The 26,581-nt window shown below is 35.0% G+C and overlaps 1 protein-coding gene across 1 annotated transcript in view; it reads left to right on the top strand.

Annotated features, from left to right (window-relative positions):
• Positions 1–19,371, top strand: part of LOC134533167 (calcium homeostasis endoplasmic reticulum protein) — a 50,459-nt gene extending 31,088 nt beyond the window's left edge. The window contains 9 exon segments of the mRNA XM_063370531.1: positions 4,854–4,970; positions 9,243–9,394; positions 9,687–9,820; positions 12,539–12,724; positions 14,473–14,643; positions 16,551–16,766; positions 17,675–17,819; positions 17,954–18,111; positions 18,690–19,371. Of these exon segments, the coding sequence (XP_063226601.1) occupies positions 4,854–4,970; positions 9,243–9,394; positions 9,687–9,820; positions 12,539–12,724; positions 14,473–14,643; positions 16,551–16,766; positions 17,675–17,819; positions 17,954–18,082 (1,250 nt within the window). The 3' untranslated portion in view covers positions 18,083–18,111; positions 18,690–19,371.
• The last annotated feature ends 7,210 nt before the right edge of the window (positions 19,372–26,581 follow it).

Here is a 26,581-nt window from a genome sequence, read left to right as displayed (position 1 = left end):
AACCCGTTTTCCTTGGTCACGGCATCACTGTAATCAATTGCCACATTATAACTGAATGCAGCTCTTTGGGGATTAAACACAACATTCCTATCTTGATATCGATTCCGTTCAAGTTCATTTCGCGCTTCGCGTTGCTCATCACTTTGATTTGCTCGTATATTTCTTTGACTTGCCGTATTTCGAGTTCTGCAGCCTAAGCTTGTACGTCTGGTTGGTGGCATTGTTAAAAACGAAAATCCAACTGAAAATAAAAAGCTCTCATACATTTTCTGTATAACCATGTATACCAAATTATAGTATTGTGTAGTCACCAAAAAGTTCTAAAAATCAATATGAAGCTGTGAACTTACCATGATTAACAAACACTTATTAGCAAACAAAAATCTTCTTAGTCTTTAAAACAATTATATGTCAAATGACATAAAGTTACATTAAAAAAGTTCAAAAATGAAAATTCAACTGTAAATTAAAGAAAACGGTTGTATTCTTCTTTATAAGCAAGTATATCACACAAAAACAAACATAGAAAATGTTTACATAATGTATTGATTTGTTTTACTATTTTTAAACTGCAACACAGTAATAACGAATTATGGCATGACAATGGCCTAGGCAGAATGTTCACAGCCAGAATAGCCTGCGCCAGCAGCTCTGTACCGAATGTACCGGTACAATATGTAGTAAAACGTTAATGTTGATAAATATTTCCTAAACGATACAGTTTCTTTACATCCTCTTTGAAGATATTTGCAGCAAACATTCTGTCAATTCTATGTCAAACGTCATAAGGTTACTTTAAAAATATTTATATTGTACAAAGTGTTGGGTTAGTTTGGAAATAATTTTATATATGGTGGTTCAGTATTCTTAAATTTTCTAATTTTCCGTGAAATTTTTTCTTTCATAATAACCTTCTCGTGACAATAACAAACACAACAAAAAAAAGAATTAGTGAAATCGGTTCAGTCATTTACGCGTGATGGCGTGACCAAGGGAAATAGGAATTCATTATTCTTAAATTTTCTAATTTTCCGCACAATTTTCTTAATTTTTTCTTTCATAAGAACCTTCTCCTGACCATAGCAAACACAAAAAAAAAAATTAGTGAAATCAGTCCAGCCGTTCACGCGTGATGCCGTGACCAAGAAAAACGGGTTTCATTTTTATATATATAGATAAAACAATGTATTTTAAAGTAGAAATGTAATATTTATTCGGACATTACCACTTACTTATTTAATTAACGAAAATACGAAGTTATCTGACGTGTAACTTTTCTTTTAAAGACTTTTTAAATGTTATTTACTTCATCTCATCGTTTGCGTCGCTGCGGTGTACCGCTTATGAACATGTAGCCAGCGCTAGTTGGCATCATTCGTGTTTGGTTATGTTGCTTCCCGTATAGAGGGCACGCACGTAGTCGAATATTGATATCTCGCTGATTGCATGCAGCGCGCTCTCTCTGTCGAGTGCCGAGTTAACTACATTTGATGGCCCACATTCTTTCGTGGTAAATGTGTACTACGGCAATAGTTACGCGTTGGTTCACGTCACAGAATCAAGTGGCTTCCGTTCGTGTTACAGTTTGGTTTTTCTATTTAAAGTTGAAGAAAGATTTTTGTTTAATGAATTATTAATATAAATTGTTTGGCGTGCCCTTGTATACTCCACTTTATTTTAAATACACATACTTTCCATGAATGGGTTTTGTTTTTATGAATAACTTTACCTAACAAAAAAAAATTTTCCCGCATAATCGTCGCACCTCTACTTTTCAAACTTGATTTTAGAATAAAATGTGCGACAATTATGCGAGAAAACACAGAATATTGTAATGTGGAGGGGGGGGGGATTATGTAAAGAAAAGTTGTAATAGTTATTAAATTAAGTTGGTATTATAATAACAATTATAATTAGCTTATGACTTCAACCATTGGTACATCATGGTTTGCTTTCCACCTTGCAATTACCATTAAACTTATTAAAGTATGGGAGGAAATGTAAACTCAGAATTTAACCCCCAGTTAGTAGAGCACAACTGCTGGAGATAAAATCTGTACCTACTGGATCTTAAGTTTCGCCATCTTATACAGATGTTTCCTTAAATTAATATTTTTAAGAGGGACTCTTAAATGAGCCTCTCTGCCTGAAGAAACCTAACTCTCAACTTGTTTTCTTTCTTCATTGAAATAGCCACCATCGCGAACTTGCTCTAGCAGGCCCTAACGGACAGTGTGCGCTTAACTTTGACTTAATACTCTATGTTCACATGACCAAGAATCACCAACTCATTAGCTCAGCGGGGCAGAGCCTTTCTTCTAATTTAGCCCAGAACAACAGCAAATACCCGCTTAAACACCCTACCACACAACCTACTGGAACAATCCAGTGTTGTTGAAACCAAACTTCAAAACAGCTAACCAATTAGCTGATTAGGGATGGGTCGGTACTGGTTCTCGGTTCTCGGTTCCTACGGTTCTCAGCATTTTAACAGGCACCGAGGACCGCAGCTAAAATGTCGGTACCGGTACCGGCAGTATAGCAAAACCCTTTACGAAAATAGTCCTTCACTACAACTTAACTGCAGCATGAAATGGCTCAACTCACATTCAATTCACATATGAATTATTTTTTTGGACTTCTGTGGAATAATATTCATCTCTAACTATAAAATAAATTACACGTGAAAATATTTAATTTTCTCGTCACATCTGTAAACAAAGTACGTTATACAATCAAAACATAACAGTTGAAGGTGCCATAGATGTATGTAGTTCATAGATGTGTGCAACTCTATAACGTGCCTCAGCAGAGATGTGAGAACAGAAAAATGCCATGTTTGTTTCAATTTGTTTTTAAAAATTGATAGTTAATTGAGTCGTTGACACGTAAATAAGGGTGACTGATGTATAAAGAACAATTAAAAGTGCAAAATTCCACAGAATATTTGTTTAATAGAATTAATGATTGATTTAAAATTTTCCGTAATAATTTTCGGCATTCTAAAATTTTTTGCTTTTTGGAGTGCTTTGGAGTGTAAGTTCACTGCATCTGCAGCCATCTAGCGTAATGGCTAGTAACTTTCTCTTTTAGGTAAAAGGGATTGCTTTGAAGGGGGAAGATTTTTTTTTTTTTAGTAAAGTGGTGTATGGATGTGTAGATGTATTTTACTATTGGCTGGTCAAACGAAATGCTTGTTGACACTTCTAAAGTATAATTATTCTGGCCAAATAGAGCAAATTGTGTAAGAAATGGCATCAGAAGTGTGGCAGTAATTTACTGTTGACTGTGCAAACAAACTGAATTCAGTGTAGGCAATAAGTTTGATTCACAATTTAATATTTTAATTCTTTGAAAGTTCACCATCATTGTATTTATTTCCATTATTGTAACATTTTCTTTTTATTCCTATGTTTTAAAGGAGGGTGTATGTAGATTTCTTGAGGTAATTACTAGATTGATATAGTAAATTTTAGTTTTATGAAAGTGTTCTCTATATTATTTCAAATTAATTTTTTTATTAATACATATTACATTTTTAATAGGTTGATGTGTTTACTGTAGCTTGAAACAGTGCTTTTTTTGTAGCCAAAACAATAAATAGTTTATTACTTAAAACACCTCATAAATAATGTGTGAATAATATTTATTTTATTGTTTAAGTCAGAACCGAGAACCGAGAACCGAGAACCGATTTTTAAGAACCGGTACTGAACTGAGCACCGGGAAAAAAACAGGAATTGACCCATCACTATAGCTGATGTAAACAACACCATAATCATTTGTTTATAAATGGTACTCAGACAAACATGCATAGGTGTATTTGTTATAATTGTTAAGTAAATGTATAAATTAGATGTAGATATATATTTAAATACACTATTAAATATAAAATACTGAAACACATTTAACCATAGAAAGAGCTCTCAAGTTTTTGACAGTTTTATTGACAAATAAATAGTTTATTTTGCGGCTTGCTCATGTTAGGTTTGTTGTATGAGTGAATTTAATTACTGACAGGTGTGCCGGGCATTGGTAGCACTGATAAACTAAGCGGGCGTACTAAAAATCCCGGAAGCGCAGTAATGTAACCAGGCTGCTAAGGTCGACAACCAGAATCCAACGGGATAAATTTTTATGGAAACGGCTCAGTTGGTGCCGGATTGCAGATTGTGCCAAGCATAGAATGATGAATTAAAGACCTTTCGCTGTACAGTGCAAAAATATATTTAATATATTTTTTTGATTCAATAATATGTATTCATAATGAGGGAGATGTTTTCATTATAATTATTTTAATAAATAATTGAGTGAACTAAAGGAGCATGGGGGAGACTATCCATTACCCATTACTAGCATAATTGCAGTACCACAAATTATAAGTCAAGTTTTATTGGTGGTTTTGTATGTGGCTTGATTTAGTTACTTCTGAAGGATGTTTGTTTGTTTAAGATTATAATTATTTTAGAATTGAATTTAATGTTAGATACCAACACAGTATGTAATATTTAAAATCACAACTTGACATTGTGATCTTTTAATATTAGTTTTTGCTTACTTTTATTTTTACTACCAGAAAATTGTCCATTGTGTTTTGTGGAGAAACAACATTCAGTATAAGAAGTAACTTTTGACTGCTTTAAGTGTTATTTGAGTGTTTCAAAATTAAATAAAAAAGTAGTTTAGTGCTCTAATTTCATTCCCAAATTGTTATAATTAATATCATTCATATGGTGTGTTTTTACCTGCTAAGGCTGTCGTATAGTTTTCCTTCACAGAAGCTGCATCCTACTAAAATTACTTCTTTTGTCAGTATTGATTTGTAATAAATTTTTTTTTCATTTCCATAACAGTAATGACTGCTGAAACACACATCAACAAAAGTTTACAAGCCACAAAACCAGAATTATTAGCCACCCGATCACCCCACAAAAGAAATGTACACTCAAGATGGCTGACGCACAAAGAAGGTGCGTGAATAGTTAAAATTAAAGAATTTGTTTGGCTTTGTTTACTAAATTGTTAATATTATAATGTAATAATAGAGAACTATGTACTTTATTGATCGGTTTCAACTTTATTATGTACGTGTTTGCTTAGGAGGAATATATTCCTGTGTATTTTCAGTAGTTAGCTAACTATATAGGATTTGTTATTTTTACCATGCTTGTATTAGCGTCACATGTATGTATGAATGGACTATGTAATAAAATCTTTCCATTTAATTTTTATCCACTTTTCCACGTTTAAATGTGTTGAAATTTTGCTTACATATAAAGAACCTCTGACAACACAATATTTTGATAACTTAAGACCTTAGTTTTAATGGGGCAGGGGTTTTCAGAAGGTCAAAAAACCACTAATTTCGAGCTATGGGTAATAACCAGGCTTTTTGTATATCCATGAGGTTAGGGAATGGTGAGAATTTGTCCGGGTCAATTGTTACCCTGGGGAGGTTAAAAACCAAAATTTCAAAAATTTTAGAACTTTTTGAAATGGAGTGTTTCCGATTCAAAAGGCCAGGTTACTGTGGAAAATATGCCCGGATAAAGGAGGGCGTAATTCCCCTAAATTTTTAAAATTTTAAAAGTATATTCTTTTTGATTTAAGTGTTTTTCCGAGGTCAGGTTGTGGTGAAAAATGTGCCCGGGCTTCGTCTTTCTTCCCTGGGGGGTGGGGGCCATAAAGTCCCTAAATTTCAAAAATATATTTTTTTTTATTAGAGTGTTACGGAGGTCAGGTTATGGTGGAAAATGTGCTCAGGGTTCGTTAATGGCAATATGGGTACGATATCCAAAATTATCTGGTTACTCTCCGGCGTGATCAAGTGTATGATATGGACATTTCATCAGTCCGTGTTGATTACGGCACAGATGGTGTACAGTAAGTACACATAATTAAACCAATTGCCTTTCAGTTTCCAGCAAAATACAGCAATGGTACTGCTGAAAGATGAATGTTGCCATTAATACTGAGTTGGGCATCTACCGTGCATAAAATATGAAGTTGCACTGTAGATTATGCAGTTGTTTATTTGGGATCACGTCTCTTTGCTGCCAGACTGGCTTATGTAGCTGAAATGACTAGATTACATGAACATTATTGACTAATTTTAAGTTTATTGTACTCATATTTAGTATTTTTAATTTTTTAATAACTCATTCAATATTTTTATTTTACTTTGAGATTAAAAAGAATAAAATAAACTGATAGTTAAAAATTGTAAAAAAAAATTTGTATTGTTTAATAAACTAAAAATTAAAAAAATAAATTTAAATTAAGTTTTTTGTCCAACAGCCAAATAATGCACAATAACCCTGTATAACTAAAAGCGTGGGGTGCTCTCTTCTTTCATTTTGTAATGACTATGTCCAAAAATTAGTGACAGAAAATTTAACACATGATATCAAGCAACCCCTGGGTGTAGAACCCATGGTGGCCCTCCTGGAATTAAAAAGCCCCTCACTAAGGGGGAGGGGGGGGGGGCTGCTTGCACCTGAAAAAGCATGACTGTGAATCGTGTTTGATGTCAAAACTATGTCTAATGGAAAACTTTTCTGAATATTTTAAAGTTTTCTTCTAATTGTATGCATGTAGGCCGAAATATGGGCAGTGTATAGTATACAGGCACCACATTCAGATGTGACGTGTCGGTTAATTTTAAGTTCATATATTTTCTTAATGATTATATCCTAAAATTTGTGATTAAAAAATCTATAACAAATTATAATGTTGTTATTGATTGAAAATTTAAGAAAAATTATATCAAGCAACCCTTGTTTTCAGTTGTAAAGATATTTTGGTGCATTATTTGGTTGATGAACAAAAAATGAATATTTAAATTTAAATTTTTAGTTCATTCAACGATAAAACCAAGGTTTATTTTTTATTTTTTTAACTATAAGTAAGTTACGCTGCAACTTTCATCATATTTTAACCTAAGGGTGCTAAGGTAAATGTACTAATTTGTGAAGATTATTTAAATTTTTCAGATACAAAAGCACTGTGATGTAACAATTTTTATGCCATGCCTGCAACTCCCCACTACACATTTTCCTCTCCTCCGCCCAATTCTACCGAATACTTGTTGGTTGTGTAACTGATTCTAGTGCTAGCTGTATTTTATATACTTTTTTGCATGCTCTTATACTGAATGTCCCATATGGTCGAACAGTGTACTGTAGAATGACGAAGTGCACGAACTTCATTCATATCTCTGATTTTATTATTTCAAAATTTTATAAATATATTATAATTAAAAATGTCTTATTGTGTGGGTGAAATGATTAAAGGCAACAATTATTATTTGAATACAAACAATAAGTATTTGTAGTTAGAATAAGCCTCACATAAGCATTTCAAAATAGGACTTGTAAGTTTTAACCATATTATCAAGCCAATTTTAAAGGTATATTTGTACCGTAGTGATATATAACTATAAATTGTCATAAACATTTTCTTCCAAAACCAGATAACATTCTTGGTACATTCATATGATAGTTATTTTTTCAGCACATTATCTTCCTTCAACAAGAGTATTATGTTTGAGTAGGTACCCTAAAAAATGGTTATCACGTCTGACCAAAAGTGTTGTTAAAAAAGCAAAAGCAGTTTTTACGTATGTTAAAATGTAAAGATATTTTTAAAAATTAATATGTTTTGATGGTAACACTATAAGAAGGGTAAACTGATGAACTCTAGTCTTCATTCAGTTTAGTGTATTTGGCCATGCAGTAAACATACTGAACTCATATTGGTAAGGTTTCATATAAGTTCACTGTGCGGTTGGGAGAAGAAAAAACCCTCCCTCCCGTAGTTTTTAAGTTCTAAAGTGTCAAGAGGTTCACCACCTTAATTCTCTAAGAAAATTCTTATTTTCAGTTTTTAAATATTTACTATTGCAAGGTTAGCACTGCTGCCAAGTCAAATATAATTTCTGATACTTATATATAATATATATATTTAAATAAAGTTATGTTTAGACCTATGTGATTATTAAACCATGAAATAGATGGATTAGCACATTACTGTATAAGTGTGTTAATTGTTTTGTTGAGTGTAGTATTTGGCGTAAACTTATTCACATTTGTTTTATATGTGTTTTATTTTATGCATAAATGTGATTACTGATGTTTGCCTGGACTTTGGCACTTTGAGTTAGTAAGGATTGGGCAGATACACCTTACGATTACTCTTCCTCTTTCCCTAACTTGAAGGGGCCCATGGTGGTTGGAATGTTCACACCACATCGCCTTATATGGGGAACTAGGATTGATTTCTGGTGAGAGACCCGGGATTTTTCACAAATGGGAAATAGGGTGGATGTTACTCTGAGCCGGTAGGCAGGGGCGCAGATCTATATGATTCTTAAGGGCCCCGCATGCAGGTGGGGTTGACCGACACGCCATCTCTGGATACGGTGCTCATTGTCTCTAAAAGACCCAGGTGTTGATAAGACCTTAAGCCCAACTTACTTGTTAACTCATCTTGGATGGCTGCGTAGCACAGTCTGTTTACCACTATCCCCACAAAGTCATAATACTACATGCAAATTTTTTGTCCTCGTTTTGAAGCGAAACAATACATGTGTATGTGTTATGTTCATTTCATGATATTTTTTGCAGCCAGTAATCACAACCAATTCAAGATTTTTCTCATGATTTGTTCCTGCTTGACATCAATAATTTAACAGAATGAGGTGACTGGTAAGACCATAGCCTCACATTTAAAAAAGGCCCATTGTTTCTGAAAATCACTTGTGGTTCTTTAAAATAGACCATAACCAATCTGTGTGTTTCTGTGATGAGCTCTCTCTCTCTCTCTCACACACAATAAAATGCCAACCAAAACAAAATCATTCTTGGAATTGTTGATATGCACAGAGGTAAATTCTACCATATTGAATCAACATTTGTGTTAATTTTCCTTTTTTCCATGAACATGTTTCAAGATCGTAGCCTATGTATGTTTTGTTGTAAATAGGTGGTAAATGTTAATGTAGGGTAACATAAATGCATTCTGTTGTTGAGTTTTATGTAATTAATTGTTGGTAAAGACTGCTTCTGGTTAAGCTTACAATAGCTATTTTGTGGAATTTAATTTGCATGCAAACAAATAGAAAAGGAATAAAAGTGCCTAAATTAATGTAGAGTTGGAACCATATTAGTCACAATGAAGGTAATCCATGTGTAGAACACTTGTCGGTGCATATTTGACGTTTGTGTAATGTTGTGTGGTGGTAGACTTGGAGCTCCCGGATCTGAGCAAGCCTCCTCCTGGGTTCCCACTGCCGCCCATCAACAACCAGGGCCCTCCTGAGGTTCACATGGACGAGCTGATGCCCAGTGTGCCGTACTTCGAGCTGCCGGCGGGACTCATGGTGCCCCTCATCAAGGTACCCGCTGCCCGCATGCATCCATCCCAGTCATGCCTCTACTTTTACCTCAGATGTTTGAAAATAATTCCAAATAGTTTCTCTCACCCTCTCATTTCCACCAAATACTACCATAATACTTGCCAATACAGCCCAGTTATTGTGCATTCACTTCTCTATTCACTCGCAGCAACTCTAAAAACAGCAAAATCCCATTGTTATCACCCCATTTATTATGACCACCTTTCAAGGAATCAGAAAAAAAATTTGTGTTGAAAAGTTTACTTTATATTATTTTCCACATTGTGTGTAGCTGGAGGATGGAGATTACAAACCCCTGGATCCAGACAGCATCCGCCTGCCGCCGCCGGCTCCTCCGAGCGACAGACTTCTCTCTGCAGTCGACGCATTTTACTCCCTGCCCTGTCATGACAGGCCGCGAGACAGGTACATTTCATTTTTCCTCCTTTGGCTAATGTTATAATGACTAGTGCCATACTCACACACTGAAAGAACCTTTTTATTTTTGTACGGGATCCTGAATTCATAAAATAACTGTAACATATCTTTCCTGAAATGTCGGGCGGGAAATTATTTTTTTCCAGTTTTATTATATTTTATTGTGGTAGTAATCATGCTCATGTTCTAAAATTGTTCTCAAACTATTTTTAAAGAAAACTCTGCATTTTAACCCAAGTCTTTACAAGTCATTTTCATCCATCCATATAATCTGGGCCCAGATAATTGAGTGTTTACTGTACTTGTAACCCTACATGATTATAACTCAACCAACAAATCAATGTTTTTATTTACCTATTTACCCAATTAACAAGTATTTAACAGTAGTCTAAAGTGGCCTAAATGACACATTTAGAGGCAGCTTTTAGTTTTTCAAATAAGCCTTTCCTGATGACAAAATACAAGTTTGCGCTCGTAATGCGACCCCCCCACTTGTCGCACTGAAAAGAGCCCTGCTAAAATAGTGATTTCCTATGTCCAAATCTACCGTTTTTTGATAAAGTATTCACCAGTGCTCAGTAAAATATACAGTGCCAAAATAATAATTTTTTTTTTCAGTTGTTTTTTTCTTCTAGGAATTGTAAATGAGTATACAGCTAGTTTTGAATATTTGTTTAACCTGTGAAAGTTTTGGGAGTCGAATAATATTTATTTATCTTCTAAGACAAAAGTAAATGCTAATAAGTGAATTCTTGTGTTTGGCCTTTAACAAAATTTACAACAAAAAAAAATCGCAAAGTCTGGAGACATGGTGTTTAACCAATAATAAAATTACACTGAGATATATTGTTCAGTCATGGCTAGGGTTCGGAGTTTTCTGCACACCAAAGGCCAAAATTCTGCGATAGTGAAACACATATTCTGCGATAGAAAACAAGAAATTCTGCGATAAGAAATGTAAAGTTCTGCAATTTATTAAAAATAGTTTATCACGTTTGAAACATGTATATACAACCTAAAGAAACCAGTTTTTCCAACGAGCTAACAAAAACAATTTTGAATAGCTGTTTTACTCTCGCTGGCTTCTTTAAAAACGTATTTACTCAAATACATTTTCATTTACTTTAGTGGATCACGATATATCTATATATTTATATTTTTTAATATGCTTTGTGGCCTACATCTTGCGCCAACCGCCATAAGGTCATTCTTTCGTATTCTAAGCCTTTTTTGATTGATTAGTCGATTGATGCGCACATATTTCCATCGACTGTGACTACAGTTGTTTCATAAACGCCGGTAGGATCGCTTGCTCAATGTGCTACTCATCTTATAATCTTATCTTTGGATTCTCTGCAAACGAAATTTATTTTGCTGTACGTGATATTTTGGTAATTCAAACTTGTATTTTTTAACGATATTGCAGCTAATTATATGAAAACGTATGTTTTATACAATGTTTGGAAATTATTCACTCTGCCCATATTAATTAAGATATTATTTGGGAGAACATAACCCTTGCACGCATTATTACTGCACTCTAAATGAACAAAAAAGGTACAGCAAAATCGGTGATTCTGCGATTATGCGGGACTCTTGTAATTCTGCGAAATATTCCGTGATCGCGGAATCGCGGAAAACTCCTAACCCTAATCATGGCGCATGGCAGCAGCACTCACAGAGTGACTCAGTCTTCTCACAGTTACCAAGCTCTCTGTCTCTCTAATTATTACGCAGCTGGCAAACTGTTGCATCAGCTCGTTCAAACAAAGAACCATGTCAAAAAAAAAATTATGTGAACAAAAATTTACGAATAAAGCATAAACAAGCAATACTTAAATATGTGAAAGCACATAAAAACATTGCCACACAAATGAACAAACAGGTAAAAAATAACATCTAGGGGCTTATTCACCATAAAGCAAGCAAATCGCCAGAACAACTTTAAAAAGCATGAAACAATATAAATTACAATCATAAAACATTACTTCTCAAAAGTAAATAAAAGCTGCTACTTAAAAATCATTAATGAACTGTGTATCAAGCTCGGGAGGGCAGTAGTAGTAGGTCAGGTAGAAAACATCCAGCTATAATGTAAGACATAAGGACTATGTTTTTCGAGTAGCTATTCATAGCAACGGTCTACTGTTGGAATACTCATCCGCCACTTCACCTTTCGTTTCAACTGCTGCTGGGGATAATTATCTTGACAGCTGAAACAATTATCTATTCTCTTGGGTTGACAAAAAGATTGTTACTCCACAGGATAATTAAAAAAAATCTCCCCTCTCCTCCCCTTTTATCCTCTAATCATGTCTATTATTAAAATAAATTTATATTTGAGTTTGACAACTTGCGTAATTTGACGTATAACGTTTGGGGGGTGGGGTGTTAATCTGTCCAAAATGTTTATTACGACACAAGCCCCTGTCTTAATATCGACCCAATGCTCATGAAACCTTGAAGGGTTATAACAAAGGGTTTTTAATGCAGTGGGGTTTTTGTAATTTTGTTTAACTTATTTATTTACAAATATTTTTTAGTGTTTTTACTAATGTTCAATTTTGTCTATTAAATTTGTAGCATGTGATACATTGAAGAATGGCACTAGTCATAATATGGAACTTTTTGTTTTTACTACTTGAATTGTTTTTGTTTTTTAAGTTTGTGTAGTAATGATTTTGACTGTTCATTAACTCATTGTAGACGCATTGTTGACAGCGAGGGCTGGGAGAAGTTGGGTCTGTATGAATATTACCGTGCTAAGAATGCAGCTCGCAAGAAGAAAGAAGAAGACATTATGCATGGTTTGCGAGAACGTTCCAGATCTCTTTCCCCCATTGTCAGAGTGAAGTCTAAGAGCAAGTCACCCCCTAAGAAAAGATACAGAAGGTAAGGATGATTTTTCTTATTCGTGTTGTACTTTCATTTTCTTATTTCAAAACATATTGAAAGATTATAGGGAAGTTCAGTTTTGGAATAGATTTTCATTGTTTTATTTAGAACAAGTTATTGTTCACCATTCAATAGTGTTTATGTGATCAATTATGTGGTAGTGCTGGTGGTCTAATGGGTTGTGTTGTATACTGTTGTTTTGGATTGTGGTGTTTCTGGCTTGTTGAGAGGTGATGGTAGTAATTTTAGCAAGACCTGTGGCCCTTCCATTAGGGCTGGGGCAAATGAATCTTAGATTTGATGGATTTGTAAAATTCTTGGGATATAAGGATTCACAAGATTCGATGTAGGATTCTTTTATGAATAAAGTTGATGACAACATACTACCTAACAAATAATTTGAAGGTGTATTAAATTTTTGGAAAGCAAAATATATATTTTACCGTCTTAAAAACCTACTGTAAAAATATTTTTGTCTGTAAATAAACACCAACAGTGTATCATAGACATAACGTAGTTAGGGACCCTTAGAAATAATATGGGGAATTAGGATGAAATTGTATGGTTTTTTTTTAAGTTTATAGTGAAACTCAACATTGTGGAAACACAGTTTTATGCAAAACACAACTATTTCTGATGTGTTGATCGACACCATTTGTGAAATAATCATGTTTTATATCATAGATTTGTAACAAGAAAATTTTTTTTAATATCTGGAATGTTGTATTTTCTCTATTAATTATTTATGGGTTGAATCACGATTTTCTCGACTCCAAATTTTGAATCCAAATCTGAAAAAGTGCCTTGAATTCACTCCTCGGACCCGAATCCAGGTTTCAAGAGTCAAAAATGAAATAATGTACAATAAATAAAAATTTTAACAAAGATAAAATGCTTTTTCATAGCACTTGTTTGTTGCTGAGATTGTTGGCTATAGGTATTTTAAAACTGGTAATTTTTAATGATTTGACAGTATTTAAAATGTTGATAACCTACACCAACCAACCCATTATATAATATCACTTTATTATATTTGTACCTAAATTAATCATTTTATATAATGATAAACTACCTGAAGTATCACAATGCCTTCTTGCAAAATGATTGGGAAAACATGCCAGAAAAAATAATTTCATGAATTTTTGATTGTTCTTACAAAATAGTTTTGGTTTCAGAAACTATCTCAAAAATGTACATAATTTCATCTCAATAACTTTATTAAATTCTACCAAAAAATTAAAATAACTACAGTTGAATCATTAAAACACATGGTAGGTACTAGTAAATGAAGCAGTATATCAACTCTATCTTTTGGCATAAACAGAGAATCCTACACAATGTTTATATTTGTAGATGTAATAACAACTATAATTAATAAAAACATTATATTTTTCAATTTTTTTATACATCTTATGAGTTGAATATTTCACTATCTTCATAAAGTAAAAAACCTTTATAAAAATCTTGTCTTTAGTTATTAAATTGTGAGAAAGTATAATTAATTCTTTGTCATGCCCAACATTAGTATAAATATCTCCAAATAATTATATAAATAAGTATTTTTCTTTTTAATGTTTTGTGGCTGAAAAATACACTCACTGAAATGTTTAATTTTCATAGAACTAAATTTTTGGCTTTTAAGTGGACTCTGAACTGTTTCCTAAACACAGAATTTTTTTTTTTTAAATTATGATCTGCTCCCATGTTATCAAAAGTGTTAATCTGTATTTTTTTCACCCTCTCAGTAAGTCTAGGAGTCGCAGCAGATCAAATTCAAAACCACGCTCCAGATCGAAGTCACGTTCACGTTCTCGGACACCACCCGGTCGACATTTAGTAAATAGAACAAATTCCAACAACACTCCCTCGGGGTCGCCACCCAAGAAGCAGCCTCGTCTCTACAAGCCTTCTTCAAGGTGAGCTGCAGTTCAGAAAGATCTGCTAACATTTGACACTTTAGTTATAGAGTCCTGCTAACCCAGACTAGATGGGACCAGATCCTGTCTGGATCACCAGTAGTCTGGATTAAACTAAATTTACCTTAAACTGCGCTTGATACAAGTTTTAGAATTTTATATGGGTTTAAAGAAAACTATGGTTTTTTTTTTATAATGACAACTTTTGCTGCAGCTTAATTTTATTTTAGAAACTAATGTATAAGTAGACCTACTATGTTTTTAATATTTTGATGCGCAACGAGGCGTGAATGTCTAATCACTAAGCCATCAACCTCTCCATTCGTTAACATGTGTGCGGGCCACAGTCGCTCGCTCGTTGCCAGGTTGACCACGGCAGCGTATCCAGCCGAGGGCTGTCGAAGCATGTCCATCCAACCAGTCGCTACCCCCAGCCCACCCCCTCTCCCCCCAGGAAGGCTGAATGCGTGCTGCACCACAGTTGCCTGGAGTTCCCAGAAGCAGCCGGCAATTCTCAGTAAAACCCTTGACTACCTACGTCGGTCCCAGACTTTCAGGAACTGTATGTAAGGCCGCCCGAAGGCAGCCGAGTTCGCTCACCGCATCCCCTGCTTGGCACAATATCTGAGGTCTTGTAACCAGGAGCCAGACCACAGAGTAGTATCTGCCTAGTTGAAGGCCGTAGTCAACCACTTGCTGGGAAACTGCACCATGTGTGAGTAGAGTAAGTGTGTTGATTCTGGGCCAGTATGTATGGAGAGGCTGTCATAACAAAGTGTTAACTCGTAATAAACCCTGTACATCATTATCATCAGTGAGTGTTTCTACAAACTATTTGCCAAACAGTGTAAGTACCTTACAGCAAGAGACTGCCTGCCCAGCCTTACTTGTGGACACGGTATATATAGCTCCATTAACATGTTCATGCTCTCACAAAAGAGTCAGTAAACCATTGTTATCCTAAAGCATGGTTCCAATTAAAGTCAGCTGGAACCCTAGTTTGGAAGCATAGGCAATAAATCTGAATGGGATTCATGAAACAATTCTGTACAGATGAGTGGGGTCCAGATTAGCGGTACCCTAAAGTAATAGAAATATCCGTCTGTGCCCTACCTGATACAGGATATCAAAATTATAATCTACATTCTTTTTGTTTTGATATAACTTATTTTTAATATTCATTCATTTTTCTAAGTAAGAAATTTTCATATCAATATCAGAGTCTTTCAGAGGCATGTGAAACAATGAGAATGATGTATTAATGGAATTAATTTTCGGGGGCAAGCAGGAATACCCTGATGAAACCCATAATTTCAAGGCAATGACTTCCATGATCCCAATTTGAAAGAAATTGGGCTTTGACCCCATCAGGAATTGAACCCATGTCTTTTAGTGGAAGTCTCAGCCATAGTTTTCCCTCGTTTCTTGATCTTTGATGAGTACATTAGTTAGCCCTCACTCACACAATTACATCCGTAGCTAGGTGGGCCCCCTCGTAAATTATGGTTAGAATGATTACCTGACTAAGCCATCAAGTTGCATGCAGAGCTCCAGGTATTAACATGTCATTTTCAAACCGCTCAATTTTTTTAAGATGTCTGATTACAAATAGCATTTAAGAGCTTGCCTATGCAAGTTAAGTTTTCATATGTACTTTTTGGTAAGCAGAAAAGGTTAAGACATGTGAGTTTGCAGAATTTTTAGAAATTAAAAATGTTATACATAGTAATTTAATATTATAGGGACATGAAGGAATTTTTCTTTACAATTCCTCCTTAAAAAGATGGGTCTTGCTTAAAGTCTCATTGAATGATTTTGTTATTAATTATTACATTTGTTATTCACGTTAAAAAGGCTTCATAACCGTTTCATTTTATAAAAAAAGAATGTTAATTTATTTTTTCCAGGTCCCGTTCACGTTCCAATTCAAAATCCAGATCGAGGTCCAGGTCAGGATCTAGGTCCCGGTCCAGATCAAGATCCAAATCTAGATCAAGATCCAGGTCCAGGTCCAAGTCCAAGACGAGGTCAAGATCCAGATCTAAATCAAGATCTGCTAGTCCATCTCTGAAGCAGGTGCAGCAGAGGAGTCCTGAAAGAAGTCCTACGCCCCCATCATTCCTGTAAGTGCTGTCCACTCTGTCGTTGCCCATAGTTAATAGACCTGGTGGAGGTGGTGTGCTCATTTAGAGCGATTCCTAACGATGTTGCAGTGATACAATCCCTTCAAACCATAATTTCTTAAGAGCAATGGATCCCAAGCATTTTTGCTATTAATTTTTTAATCTGGACCATTAATAGGCATTGTTAATCCAGTTTTTAACTCTGCCAATGAATATTAGGAGTATAAATTTTGGATTTATTTTTTTCAATTTTCTTAGTTCTTTGATAACAGGGTGGCTACAGACTGAGAAAAGTCTCTGAATTTAAAACAAGTCAGGGAAAACCTGGAAAAGTCGGGGATTTTTTTGATGGTCTGGGAATTTTTTGAGATAAGCTTGTTTCAGCATTGTAATGATTTCTTCAATGGTCATTCTTTATTTATTTTTTTCCCTCCAAATGATTATTTAATCTGTTAACGTAAGTCCCAGCTCATGTTTACTAAATGCATGTCAGCCATGAATTACTAACCACTTGACTTGCACATCCTGGTAGGCATCAGGTAAATAAACCCCGAAAACTTCTGACTGTTCTCACCAGAGCTGTTGTTGACAAGCAGGATGGCATAATATAAACATTGGCTGAACACACTGGCATCTGAGATATTTCAGTGTAATATAAACCAAAGAAATATATTAAATGGCTAAATAAAATTCACAATGTTAAAATGAAAAAAGTGTTACTTCAAACCATGCCATGATATATTTACGTTGTTTCTTCAAAATCATGCAAAATTGAACACAATTAGTGGTGGGTGTATTAGTGTGATAATGTATGTTTAATGTGTGTGTCACTTGGCTCAGCGAAATGGTTGGTGTGTGTGCTTGTTTAGTGGTGTGCATGTCTTGTAACACTGCGGTTTCTTTGCCAGTGGCTCCATGTACTCGAAGACAGAAGCGCAGCGGCAGCTAGACGAGAGTAACAAAGGCCACCAGATCCTGTGCAAGATGGGTTGGAGTGGTGCAGGTCTGGGAGCCAAGGAGCAAGGCATAGAGCAGCCGATATCCGGGGGAGAGGTAATTCCTCTAAGGCCAACCTTGCAATGAATGCTCTACTTTTTTTATGTATATATAATTTTTAATGTATTCTTAACTGAAATGTTGTTTTGGCAGATTGAAACCTTTAGTGAAATTCCGATTTTTTTTCGTAGGTGCGAGACAAGACAGACATGTACAAAGGGGTGGGGATCAGCTTGAACGACCCATACGAGAACTTCAGGAAGAGCAAAGGCCAGGCGTTCATCAACAGGATGAAGGCTCGAGCCGAGGAGCGGTTGTAGCAGCTGTCCAGTGATGTGAGCTGACTCAGGTATTGCATTGCGCTGCGTTAATTGGTGATTCTTAATTCGCTAAACTGCTCTTGTGTGTGGCACGAAATATGACTCTTAATTTATATAGCTTTGTTATAAACCTTTCATACATTTGTTCACAGTTTTCACACTTAAATAAGGAGAACTTGAACTGGTCACACTGGTCAATTTATCTTTTTTTGGTTCGCTCTCCCTTTTCCATTAATATTTTATCACAAAACACTTAAAAGTTGCTAATTTTAAGCTAATACTTTAAATTTGTAATTTTAATATTTGAACTTAACAATGTGTTTCATACGAAGCATGAAGGCGCATTGGAAAATTTAGCTATCACAAACCCAAAAATGTATTATTTATGGACTATATTTTTTATATTGGGAATAAGTCTACTTGTTGCAAGTCAAAATTATCTAAATTTTTGCAATTTTCTCTTTGTCCATGTTGTCAGGTTGTGCTTGTTTTACTTCATGCTACTAGCCTTGTGCTATAACAGCTCTGTGTTGTTGAGTGTTTGTACCTGCCTCTGTTCGTCTCATTTTCATCTGTGGTTTATTTGACAGTTGCTTGTGCCTTGCAGGCTGTCACCATCCTTGAGTGGATTTATGGAGGAGTTCTTCAGCTCGTTCAAGGAGTTATGCTAGTATTCGTATGCAGGTTTGAAGGTTTATTTTTTATTTTTTGGATAAAATGCTGCATTTTTCCAGCTGATTAATGTAGGAACCGCGTGAGCGTCGACACGCTGACCCAACCACCCGTTTTCAGGTAAGCGAAGAAAGAGCATTCCACTGAAACAAGGCAGACCTACTGTGCGACAAGATGCATCGTGGTGCAAAATCGTTTTTCAAATTGCAGTAGACTTTTGCGTACATGTTTAAAAATGGATTTGTTGTTTATAAAAACAATAAAAACAACTTTCGTATAAAAAAAATTGTTTATATGAAGTGTTTTGATAGTCTGGTGAATGAAGTTATATCGGAATAGATTTGTTATTGTAAAATAAACTTTATTTGTCCAAGATAAGTGTCAAATGTTACCTTCTATTTAAAGTCAGTTCTCATGAACTTTTTATCTGCAAAAAAACTGCTAGTTTTCTTTTTTTAAAGCTGTGTCCCAGAACGCTCCAAATGTGTGTCAGAATGATATCTGTTGCATGCTACTCAGAGACAGACCTGCTGTTTGATCTACTCCTGAGGATAAACATCCGGAAGTGTCTTGTGATTTGCATAATAAAGCTCCCCTTGCTGATTTTTTCTATGCAATGTTGCGTTTTGTATCAAATTTTACAATAAATGTCCTTGATTTTTACCATTATTGTTTAAGTGATGAAGTAGATATAACTTTTTGTGTACAATATTATTAGTTTTTTTGTTGAGAAATTTTTATCTATGTGCTACATGTGATAGTTAAATATTCTTGTGTATTTGCTCTGATGAAAGGAATGTGAATCACAGTATTGTTCATAGACATGTTAGATCTTGCCTTCAAAAGGCAATGCCTGGAAGCTATTGCATCAAGAGAGTTTAGGGAAACCATTTTTTTTTTAATGCTTTCCAAAGAATATTGTTGGTAGCCAGAAATTACTAAAAGGTCAAGGAGGGCAGATGAGAAATTAATTGTCCTAACGTGAGAGTTGCCTGCATAGTTACTGAACACATGTTTCAGTAAAAGTAGGTATATAATTAATATAAGAATATTTTTTTTGCTCAAAAACCAAGAACTAAACTTTTCTTTCAAACCTGTATAGTGATACTGTTACTTTCTTGTTCACTGATTTACCGTAATTCTAAGCGTAGTACATATAAGTAGTAGAGTTTAAAAACCTTTGAGTTTATATTGAAGTTTTTGACTATTTAACTTTGTATGTAAATAAAATACTTCTCCGTGTTTCAGAAATGAACTTTATTTTTTTTATTTAAATAACCCTTCTGAATTTTCCTAATTGGTGTATTTGGCTGACTTGTTTGCAATTTGATTTTTTTTTTTCCTTTGTGATTATATGTGTCAGTGAATTTTCAAGGCAGTGGCAATTCTTAACTGAATTGTTTAAAGAATTTAAGTTGTGACCAGCATCATAATATTGGGGTAGTAGCAAATTTTTATCTTGGTTAATGTCTGGTGATAGGTACATTCATCTTAGTTAAGAACAACTGGGTAAAGAAAATGGGCACCCTGTATGGCGAGGAACTATTCCACATTTGCCTGATCTTGAGAAAACATAACTTTTCACGATGCCTAGACTGGGCTTTTCCAAAAGGTGGTCCAATATTTTACCTTTCTACTATATCACATGTAAATGGTGGTTTTCATAGGCCTGTGGGAATATTCAAATACAAATACGTAATAAACTGTGTATTCGATTTGACCTTGAATACTAAAGCTTCGAAATAACTAATACTCATTTGATTACGAATTGCATCTTCTTCCCACATGACACTATCTTCACTGCCATCCAATGCATAAGAAATGCAACATTTCTTGAAGCTTTTGATGATCACTTCCGATAAGATTGTGCCCCATGCAGCCTTAATCCACTGATTTTGCCTGTTGGGTGTTAAGAACATGGTTGCCTGCCAAGAGCCATTCAGAGTACAGCACTTTTAGACGGTCTTTAAATGGTTTGTTGACACACACATCTAATACCTGCAGCTTTGAAGTCATTCCTCCAGGAATAATAACAAGGTCGGTGTTCATACCTTTAATGCATGATTTCACCTCTGGTGTTAACTGTCCTTTGAATGCATCTTACATTAACATCTTTCTTTAAAAGTGCCCCAGGCCTTCTATCCCAAACTGCCTTTAACCAGTCTAGCATCAACTCACTTGTCATCCAACCTTTTTCTTGACATCTCACCTTTTTCTTGACATCTCACCATTACCCAGAAGGCAATTTTTCTTTTGGCATAGTTTTACGGTTAAGAATGACAAAAGGGAACAATTTTCTACCATCAGCTAACACTGTAAGCATCACTGTTATCCTCATTTTCTCATATCCACTTGTCTTCACATTAACTGTTTTAGTTCCAACACCATCCATTGAATAATTTGAAGGCATATCAAAATATACAGGGGTTTCATCAGCATTTAAAATGTAAATAACATAACTTGCGGAACCGTTCGTCTTAAAAAAATAATCACAGCAAAGAAGTACTGTATAACCTACATTAATGTTTTTGTACAATCTTGTGCTATAGAACATTCCAAAAACATCGGTTGTAATATGTGCAGCCAGTAACTACTGCACAACCTGAAAACATTGACCTAAAATAAGTACCGTATTGGTCCGAATATAAGGCGACCATTTTTACATAAACGAGAGATGCGAAAATTGGAAGTCGCCTTATTTTCGCACCCAAGACGTCAGCACCGCAAACATTAGTTCCAAGCTGAAAGCTACAGTAGAAACATTGTTAAACAAAATGTTCACGATTTTTTATATTAACTAAAACTTCGTTACCTCACACGGGGAAAACGATAAATCCACGCAATATTGCAGTAATTCACAATTGTTTAAAGTTGAAAATTAAAATATTTGTTCCTGAATAAAAATGTGAATGTTGAAGCATCTCAAAATGGCAACCTTTTATTACACAATTCATATTTGTACTTTGTGTACAATCGCGTGTTAATATTTACGGTAATTTATTTTCAGATTTTTAACGGAAATATTTGTACTAAAATATCACAGCTATTTTCAGAACGATTGTTTACGTTTACAAACAGAAAATGTTACGAACATTTCTAATGTAATGTTTGGAAATTCATGGCTGCCAACTGTCTTTCCACAATATTTCTTTGTTGTAAATCGAACATTGCCGAACACGCACGAAGACGCCATATTTACAGGAATTTGGTACGTTGCTTCAAAAGCTATTTTAATAATCCACTCTTTATTTATTTAAAACCTTTCAAACAACATAATTATCATAGATTATTCTTTAAAATTCATAGGACAGAGACTCTCTGTCAGAGAGTAATATGGACAAATATTCGCGGTCACGTCATCAAAGTTATTCATGGCCGTATGCTTCACCATGGCAGCTAGCAACTTGTTTTGTTCCGGCAAGCTGCATTCTTTGTTTGGTTTTTTACGTTCAGCACACTACGAATGCGTGATTAGTAGCCATTGTAACAATTTTAATTTCTTAGATACAGTAAACTGTGAAAAATGAACAATCACACATCGGTGGAACAGCGGGGAACGAGCTCTAGACAAATAAACACTGGTTGTAGGAGAAGTTACGATGCGAACTTCAAAGTGTTGGTGGTAAATGAGGCTGTACGGACGAACAATTGTGCCGCTGCACGGAAGTACGGCGTCACAGAAAATAATGTCCGGCGGTGGCGTAAGGATTACGACAGGCTGCGAAGTGCTCATTCAACACGAAAGGCGTTTCGAGGACCAAAAAATGGACGTCATTCCGAAGTCGATGAGCGCGTAGCTTTCTTTGTGAAAGCAAAACGTGACGAAGGAAAACCAGTCACGCGAGAAATGATGGTAATGAAAGCAATTGAAGTGGCAGCAGAATTAGGTGTTCCGAGAGCCGAGTTCAAGGCCAGTATTGGTTGGTGTCGAAGAATGATGAGAAGGTTTGGGCTGACACTGTGGCGCACAACATCTGTTTGCCAAAAATTGCCTGGTAATTTTGACGAGAAACTGATATCCTTCCAAAGGTACATTATTAAATTGCGGAAGGAACACAAATATCTCCTATCTCAAATAGGAAATGCTGACCAGACAGCAGTATATTTTGACATGCCAGGGTCAACAACAGTAGACAATGTTGGGGCAAAGTCTGTGCGAACACTGTCAACAGGGAATGAAAAACAAAGGGTGACAGTTATGCTAACTGTGTTAGCAGATGGAAGGAAGCTGCCGCCTTACATCATTTTGAAAAGGAAAACAATGCCGAGGGAAAAGCCACCGAATGTCATCCTTAGAGTTCAAGAGAAGGGATGGATGGACTCTGTCATGGTCCAAGACTGGATTAAGTGTGTATGGTGCAGGAGACCTGGAGCACTACTGGGCCAGAGAGCCATGCTTGTTTTAGACTCTTTCCGTGGCCATGTTACTCCAGAGGTGAAGGCTTCTTTGCAGAAGGAGAAGACAGACTTGGTGATAATACCAGGTGGGATGACATCTCAACTGCAGGTATTAGATGTTGTTGTAAACAAGCCTTTCAAAGACAAAATGAGATGCTTGTACAATGACTGGCTTCTCTGTGACAACCATCCATTGACTCCATCGGGGAAAATAAAAAAACCATCTGTCACACAGCTCTGTGCTTGGATCTCGACAGCATGGCAGAGCATTACTTCCGAGAGCATTGTCAAAGGCTTCAAAAAGTGCTGTATTTCCAATGATCTCAATGGAACTGAAGATGACTGCCTGTGGCAGGATGTCTCTGAAGATGCAAGTGGTACTTCAGAGGAAGAAAGGAGCTCTGAAGATGACAATGATGCAGCTGCATTAGAGTGAACATACAAAAAAATTTCTAGTGTAATACTTAAAAATGTAAATATTTTCTAATTGTTTTCTTTTGACTTTTAGGGTAGGCTATTTAAACTTTTTTTTAATTAAGTAATGTGATAAAAATAAATTGTTATACATAAATGCAAAAAGGATTTATCAACACAAAATGTATGTCTAATGAATTTTCATATTAATTTCTACCAAAATTATTTTTACATTTGTTTGGCCTCCTGAAACTGCAGGTCGCCTTATATTCGGGGTCGCCTTATATTCGGGGTCGCCTTATATTCGGGCCAATACGGTATGTTTACCTAAAAATCAATGTATCTGAATATAAGGTGACCCCTTTGTTTTGAATTATAAATTGTGGTAAAAAATGTAGTCTTATATTCGGGTAAATACGGTACTTGACATAGCATACCTCATGAAGTCGTGAGTTTATCATATACTAACATTAAGTGCTGAGATTATTTGTGCTATGTAAATACCCTTTTTTATTTGTTTAATGGGACTTCATAATCAAAAACAGGAACATAGCTACATTTTAACACTAGGCTTACCATCATTGCCTACCCCCCTAGTCTTACCAAAGCAGTCATTTTGACTTTTTTATGTTTTTTTTAGTAAATATGTAATAATATATTTTTATTATTTTTAATGAAATGCACTTGACTAAAATAAAATTAAACAAGAAATTCAATGTGTAGAACAATTTTATAGTTGTTAATATTTTCTTATATTTTTTAAACAAGATGAGTTAAAATAAAATTATCAGCAAAAAATATTATTATACAATATTATCTATTCACATTCTTTATATATATTTTTATTTTTTAAACAAATGTTGTATTAATATAAACTTAGACTTTTGAAACAAATCTGTTGCCTAAAATGCGGTTTTGCATACTGGAAGAACACAATAAATTTTCTAAATACATATAATGTTGACTTCAATACAAACTTTTTCTGAACCCATAATGTTTACCAACATAGTCAATATCTCTGGTTTCATTTCATTGGTGCAAATATTTTCCTCTCTTTGTACTTGCACTCTAATATAATAAAATATGTAAATAAACACTGTAATTGCAAAATAAAAGTATGGTCATTACACTTTTATAGTTACTTACACTTGATGGTAAGTAACATTCAACTACGAAAATACTACACAGATGACATTTATACATCCCACATACAAATAAATGAGTAATTATAGCAAACACAGTAATGGCAATAAAATAACAGACTTAACTTTTACAATAAGCTAATAACAGCAACATTTTCCAAATACACTATATTAGCTGCGATTTTCTTATTCAATTATAATAAATAATAGTCACTATAGTTTTCCTGAATCATTCGTCACATTTTTTGCATATCCTTCTTTGTCTGCTGGGGCATACTCCACAAACTGGTTTCCTGCACTTGGAACATTTATCTCTGGTTTTATTGTTGTTACACAGGGATATTTGGCACTGAATACGCTTGTTGTCACTAGATTCTTGTGGAACATCCATCCAGGCACTTGGAAATGCCACTGGAACATGTGAACGTGTTGCCACATATGGTCCAGCTAACTCTTTTGCCAAAGAAAGAATAAAATTTATTCTTGAAATCTTATCTTCGGTAACATACTTGTATCCATCCATGCTAAGTCAAGGATGTTGTAAAAAACGTGAACTGGCCACCTACGACTCATGGCTCTTGTAGTGTATTTATGTGCCATTTGGTCAACAATATCAACACCGTATTTTGTTTCATTATAAAACTGTATCGTTTCTGGTAACCGTTTCTCTGTCTACTGATCAATGTGACCAGTGTGGAGAGTACTCATTATTAGAACATTTTTTGTCACTTTTCCTTGGTAAGAAGTAAGGACCATATCATTGTTTTTGAAAAGAGAAGTTGAATGTAAAGGATTGTGAGCATGTTTCACAGAGGGCGGTACTTCCCGTCTGGGCCTATTCAGTGTTCCAACAAGGCTTGTTTTTCTTTTTTTCAATTCCTTAGCAAGACTAACAGAGGTAAAATGGACGTAGTTATGCAAGAAGGAACCAACCCACATGAAACCTATTCTGAGTATTTTGAAGTTAAAGTTAATTATAAGTTGTAATTCTCGTATTGATAACATAATGTGGGTATAATTTTAATGGTCTAGTATAAATACTGATATAATAATAGCAACGACGGTACGACCAACCTTGTACTATTTTAATTTATTTTCAAATAAAATATGATAAAATTGTGGGTTGGTTCCATTTTGCATAACTACGTCCAAATAACTGTCTGTAGTCACATTTCTTCCCTTTGTCCTGGAATGGCTCCATCAGTTGGAGCACTACATGTTAACCTAAAGATCTATCAGCAGGCCTTGTTTCATCTTTCCCAAGGTAGGGAAAGCCATTCAAAATGTATCGATTTTTAGCATCTACAGCCAGCCAGCATTTCATTCCAAACTTGTCTGGTTTGTTGGGCATATACTGTGTAAATGGACGACGACACTTTGAACGAAAAAGTTGCTCATCATTTGTTATATTATCTGATGGTTTGTAACAGATAATGCAATTGTTTACAAACATTCTCCAAATCTCGGATATGAGGCAAAATTTATCATCTTGTTTTCGACGAGAGCGTGTGGCTCTCTCATCAAAGCGCAGGAATCTCATAATCTCTGTGAATCTGTTCCTACTCATTGTCTTAGTGAAAAAAAGTGGACCCCATTCGCGAGACCACAGCTGAAGAACATGGATTGTGTTTGTACCATAAGCTCCACGTCCATAAAGTATTGCTATGAATGCTTCCAGTTCCTCAAATGATAAGGTCCAGTTATTATCTTTTAGCACAGAACGTGCTTCCTGCTTTGTGCATATTTTTATTTGATGCAACATTGTTTCGTTTATGAAAAGGTGCCGTCCACTGAAAAGTCAGGTACCGACGAGAACAATTATATCGGCAGTTTCTGCAGTTTCTTGAAACCAAAGCAATTTTTATACTAATGA

This window comes from Bacillus rossius, chromosome 6, assembly GCF_032445375.1.
Source record: "Bacillus rossius redtenbacheri isolate Brsri chromosome 6, Brsri_v3, whole genome shotgun sequence".
Lineage (NCBI taxonomy): Eukaryota > Metazoa > Arthropoda > Insecta > Phasmatodea > Bacillidae > Bacillus > Bacillus rossius.
The sequence above is the reverse complement of the archived record's forward strand: the minus strand, read 5'-3'. Positions and strand labels throughout refer to the sequence as shown.